At 48.6% G+C, this 6000-nt stretch overlaps 1 protein-coding gene across 1 annotated transcript in view; it reads left to right on the top strand.

Annotated features, from left to right (window-relative positions):
* The first annotated feature begins 2270 nt into the window (after positions 1-2270).
* MAN1A2 (mannosidase alpha class 1A member 2) overlaps positions 2271-6000 on the top strand; it is a 130189-nt gene continuing 126459 nt past the window's right edge. The window contains exon 1 of the mRNA XM_066572141.1: positions 2271-2688. Within this exon, the coding sequence (XP_066428238.1) occupies positions 2381-2688 (308 nt within the window). The 5' untranslated portion in view covers positions 2271-2380. The remainder of the gene's footprint in view (positions 2689-6000) is intronic.

The raw sequence follows: 6000 nt of genomic DNA, 5'->3' as shown, positions 1-6000 counted from the left end.
ACTTTGTTCTGCTTTTCACTAGAGCGAGATTACTGAGCAGGGCCCAGCTGTCTGCTGCATGGCACTGTCACAGGTCCTCTTTGTAGAAAATAGAGAAGAGGAAGCAAAATAAGCCGGTGGAAGAGTTTAGCTGGGCAGAGAGATGGGAAAGGCCAACAGCTCTGACATGGTACGCAGTAAGATCCAGCAAGGTGGGATTCATAGCTTGGTTGTGAGGACATAAGGAGTGGTCAGAGCAGAGAAGTTAATCTTGTCAAGGTCTCCTTTACCTTGAGCAGTTAACTTCAACTAACTTGATTGGCCCTAAGTGTTCCTTGATCTGGATTTTTTTGACACACCCACACCTGTGCCGCTATATCGACTGCCAGAGTATTTTTTTCTAGCTCAACTGCTTTCCTTCCCTGGAAACATCCCAAAGTAACCTTTCTTGAGGGCTTAATTTTCAGAGTAAACCACACTCAGATGAGAAACTGAGGACTAACCTTCAGCACATCCAGTTGGACTTGGAGTTCTTTTTCCACAGGCCAGCATAATTCCACAAATTCAAAACACGTAAAACAAAGTACAAGCCAGATAACAAACCTAAATGACTGGGATTGCTGTTATCCAACCTGCATTGCTCAGATTCCAGCTGCTGGGACAGGGATCAAGGCACTCCACTCAGGGACAGTGGCAGCATTTGTGGTACTGGAAACCACTCTTGGCTGCATGTCTGCTTTGTCTACCTGCAGGACATGTGTCTCAATGCTTTCTCTCTCACTTTCTTTGTGTATTTACACCTCTAGATGGGATTCCTTTTCCTTCTGGAGCTTGTCTCAGTGGGAAGGTTTCCTGCAGGGAGCTGCTGCCTGCTGCTTCAGTTCACTTTTCATTCTGTCACTCCTACCCAAACCCGGGGGTGATGCCTGGGCTGGGAAGTCCTCTCCAGCCCAGTTAGCTTCACTTCAGCAGGCTGAGCTGACCTGTTCTCTCCCCTGCCTTTATACCTCCTTAGCTGTGATTCAGATTTGCTGCCAGGTTCACTAAACACTCTGGTCTCCATAATCTGGGAGTACCTGAGCCTCCAGTTTTGTTAAACCTTTATAATGTGGAAAACACCTTACTCTGAAAAAAGCTGCCAGTGAAACTTGTCTCCCAAATTTATGAACCTACTTTTGTTCTGTGACCTCCACTGAATCTCGTTCTTGCAGCTCCTTTGACCAGGACTTTGCCTTTGCATGAAACCTTCTCATGGGGCTCTGTCTTATGGGGTGCCCAGGATGACTTCGTGGAGATTCTGTAGTCCAACCCCCCTGCCAAGGCAGGGTCACCTGGAGCAGGTTACTGTGTGCGAATAAGGGAGCAGGAATGCATCCAGGAGAGCTTTCAATGTCTCCAGACAGGGAAACTCCACGGATCTCCATGAACAGCCTGTTCCAGTGCTCTGCCACCCTCAGTGTAAAGAAGTTCTTCCTCCTGTTTCGGTGAAACTTCTTGTGTTTTAGTTTATGGCCACTGCTCCTCGCCCTGTGGCCGGGCACCAGAGGAAAGAGTCTGGCACCATCCTCTAGGCACCCATCATTGAGATACTTATGTGCATTAACAGGATCCCCTCTCGGCCTTCTCTAGACAAAACAGGCCCAGCTCCCGCAGCTCCCTCGTTAGAGAGATGCCCCAGTCCCCGCAGCATCTTTGTGGCTACCCATGGGCCCTGTCCCGCAGCTGCTTGTCCCTGTGGTGTTTCCCCTGAGAGACGCGGGTTGCTCGGCTCAACCCAGCCCCGCCACCGCTGCCGCTCCCGCTCCCCGCAGGGGCCGCTCCGGCCCCGCCCCCGCCCCCGCCCCCGCCCCGCCCCCGCCCCGCGCGCGTGCGCCGCCCGCCGCCGCCGCGCAGGCGCCGTGGGGGCGGGCAGAGGGTCCGGAGCGGGACCGGCGCGGCGGCCGCTCCCGGCGTCGTTCGCAGCGGGGCCCCGGCGCGGCCAGGGGGATGCGCCTCCGCCCGGCCCGGACAAGGGGACGCGGGTGGAGAGGCGCCGCGCGCCAGGCCGGGCCCCCGGCTCCCCGCTGCCGCTCGTCCCGCAGCCCCGCGGCCGCGGAGCTCGGGGAGCGCCGCTGACCGGAGTCGCTCGCTCGGGCCCGGCTGGTCCCGCGGCGAGGGAGGGAGGCAAGGAAGGAAGGAAGGGGGCGCGCAGGTAGCGGGGCGACCGCGCCCCGGCCCGAGCCCCCGTGGGGGCGGGGGCCGTCGGGGCGGCCCGGCCTCCCCCCCGACCTCCCTTCCTCCGGCACCCGCGGGGAGGATGGTGATGGTGCAGCCGCCCGCAGCCCCCGAGGCGGGCCGGGGCCGCCCTCCGCAGGGGCTGAGGGGATGAACCGTGCCCCGCCGGGGGGTCGCTAGCGGAAGGATGACCACTCCCGCCCTGCTGCCGCTCTCCGGGCGGAGGCTGCCCCCGCTGAACCTGGGGGCCTCCTCCTTCCCGCACCACAGGGCTACCTTGAGACTCTCCGAAAAATTTATCCTGCTCCTTATTCTTAGTGCCTTCATCACCCTGTGCTTCGGGGCGTTCTTCTTCCTCCCCGACTCCTCGAAGCACAAGCGCTTTGACCTGGGCTTGGAGGATGTGCTCATTCCCCACGTGGACACCAGCAAAGGGGGCAAGAACCTCGGCGGCTTCCTCATCCACGGGCAAGGGCACGACGAGCACCGGCACAGGTGGGTGCCTCGCTCGCCGGGAAGGGAGCGGGACTGGGTGACAGGGAGATCCCTTAAAATGTGTCTTTCCCGTGCTGCTGTCCCTCCTCTCACCGACATCCTCCCAAACCGGTATCAACTTCTGAGCGCTAGCCTTGTGTCCTCCAGCTGCCATATGTAACTGAGGCTCCGTGTTGCTTTCCCTAGTGTGAATTTAGCCTTCTGGCGAGCTAGAGCTGGGAGGGCAAATATGAAGTGTCCTCCAGTGGCTGATTTATTTTCTCACCCTAGCCAATTCCATGCATCAGCCATGGAAAGAAGGGGGTTAAGTTATGGCATTTGTGGAGGCAGTATAAGTGACTGAAAAACTGCCGCATCTCTTCTACAGCTATTATGTGCTTACTCAAAACAGCTGCTTGTTGCTGAATAGTGCACAAGAACTTTGATCTGAAAAAGACTTCATGCTGTGATCCAGAGGCTGTCAGCCTATGACGTGCAGGACACAGAACCAGTGCAGATGGCACAATTGCCTTTTTCTGGCCCTTAAAATCACTTGCTCTAATGTTAATCCAGACGATTGAAGGTGCCGGTGGCTGAGTTTCCTTAATTGTATTTGCCAGTGTAAAGAAATTACGGATAGAAAAAGAGTATCACGGGTAGATATGCTGTATCAACAGCTTTTGGGGGGCACCTAAAGCTTTGTGTGGTGCAAGCCTCTAAATGTTCAGGACTGGATCGTGTGAAGTTAAGCATTCAAAACGGAAGTAAAAAACCTTAAATCGTGATTATACAGTATATTTGCTTCTAACATACTTCAGTTGCTTAAATCCTATTCTGCTGCCTGGATCTTAATGAGGCTGACAGATCTCTCTTCACTGTCAAAGATGTGTTAAAATATGATGGTGGGTGATAAAATACCTGCTTTTCCATACTCAAATTAGTAATACAGGGGATTTTAAAGAAAGGTTACTTATGCTGATAGTGTTCCTTTGGAAACACCTTGAAATATATCTTACTGGCATAAGAATTATTTAAAGGTTATTTGTATGAGATTAAAAGGAGAGGTTTTAATTTACTTCTTTTTATTAATCTGTTATGAGTTATAAAGAATACGTGAATAAAGAATACCATGATATTTTTCCTTAAGGCACCTTCGCTGTTGGATGTTTTTGGGCACTTAAGTTGAGCCCTTTCTCCCTATCTGAGAGGGTACAGGTACTTAATATTTAACAAGGACTTATTTTGTCTATGGTGTTAATTGCTGGTATGGTTAAACGCTGCATTAAACGTAGGTTTAGACAGTCTCTAATATGCCTTTGAAGGTCTTGTCTTTCCCTGTGAGGGTTTATTTCTTTTTGTATGTGTGTGTGATCTTATTTCTTAGCTTCCCCGGTCCCTGTGGCACATGCAGTCAAAATCAGTTTCTAAAATATAGGACAGATGAAAGAAAAAGAAGAGTTCAGAAATGTTCAGAACTCCAGCTGTGGCTGTTGTACCTTGTGTTGTCCAGTAGATGGGCTGTAGAAAAAAGGAGTCTGTTGATAGTGATAGTTCATATTCTTTCCAGGTTCCCTCTTTTAGTTACTGAGGCCACATCTTTAGGAATGAAGTACTACTTTTTTGTGTGTCATGTGTAGATAAGCAGTAGCTTACAACTGTCAGAGCTAAGTTGTTCGGGATCTGTTCTTAAACAAAGTGGTTATCCTGACGTCAGTTAACTGTCCTATGGTTCCTGTATTGCTATGGCTGTGTGTACCTCCCACCTGCCCTCCATCCAAAATTTCCCTGTCATGTTCATTTTTTGAGTTGTTATTTGTGCAAGAATAGTTATTATTCCTGTGTTTTAGCTTTGCAAAACAGGCATGTCTTAACTACTTAAAAGCCTGCCTGCTTAACCTGCTTGTAAGACCCTTGTGTGAATGTCACAATATGCATTGTGAAGCAAGGTTATGTGCTTTACTTTTGAAGCAACTTTGGCTGATCATCACAGTTTTATCAACAGACTATTTCCCATCAGCTTGTGGCTAATGTGGTTGTTTACCATAATGGAAAACACATGCTGCCATTTTCATTGCAGAGTTCTTGCTCCTGGATTGCAGGGATATTGACAGATGGTATTTTGAGAAAGTGTAGGATCTTCAGTGGTGAGCTCTGGATTACTTATTGTCGCTGTTTGGGATGGAAAAATTTGTTCTGCTTACTATCAAGAGGCAAAGTCAAGCATCAGCTACTTTGTAAGTGCTGTTTTTTTGAGTGAGGCAGAGGAGTTAGGGTAGAAAAGGTCAAGAGAAATTAACCTAATCCTAATATGAAGGAGGATGCAGTCTAAAATGTGAAGGGTGAGGGTGGATTGACAAGCTGTTTCCAGAAATCGAGGGGCTTCAGAACTCATTGGATCAAAGGTCATTCATATGAAGTATACACTTGATTATGAAGTGACAGATGTTTTGATTAGTCACTAAAAAGGAAAGTGTTTCTTCTGTGAATGCTATTGATAGCTATCAAATGATAAAACACACATCTTATTATACTGCTACCTTGGTATATAGGCTGTAATATTTTAATGCTCATTTTGCCTTTCTCAAATCTTTAGTTTTGTAGGCTACTGGAAAATATTTGTATTTCTGTCTTCTAGAAAAATGCAGCAGTGGTGTAGGTAGAAAATCATTGTAAAAACCGTGCTTTAGAGTTGGGTGTGCAAACAACGGTTCCCACTGGACTTTCTCTGTATTCCTTGCATTGCTTTCCCACCTCTTCCCCTGGGCCCCCTTGACATTCTTGAGTGCTTTTATTTTTATTGTTGCAGTGGTTACCCCTTGCTGACATTAACTTTACATCTTCCATTAAATTGTTTTCTTTACTGCTCCTGTCTTTTGTTTTCCCCTGCCAGGCAGAAAAATTGGGTGGGGATAAAGCCCTACTCCCTTCCTGATGGTCTTAAATATTTATTCAAGAATTACAAAGTTCTTGCCTATCTCCTGAGAAAAACACATTTCTTCTAAGAAGGTGGTTAAAATCTGGAGTAAAACTGCAGTTTGTGTTTGGGAGATGGATGGGCTGTATTGCAGGGCAAGTCTCACTTTCAGCTGTTCATTTCATCTGTAAGCTCTTCCTGCAGGGTAGTGCATGGGGAATGACTGAGTAATGTTGGGAAGGTGTACCACAAATTTTTGCCTTTGAGAGGAGGGAGAATGGAAAGGATTAGTCCAGGACTTAGGAAGACATGTGCATACACATATCACACTTTTAAAAAATCAATTTCATTTCCCAAAGATGAATTTCTTTCCATTTCAAATAGGATATTGCAGAGATTCTGCAACGAGAGCTGCCTGG

Source organism: Molothrus aeneus, chromosome 2 (genome assembly GCF_037042795.1).
Source record: "Molothrus aeneus isolate 106 chromosome 2, BPBGC_Maene_1.0, whole genome shotgun sequence".
In the NCBI taxonomy this organism is placed as follows: domain Eukaryota; kingdom Metazoa; phylum Chordata; class Aves; order Passeriformes; family Icteridae; genus Molothrus; species Molothrus aeneus.
Note: the sequence above shows the minus strand (reverse complement) of the source record. Positions and strands in the feature narration are given on the sequence as shown.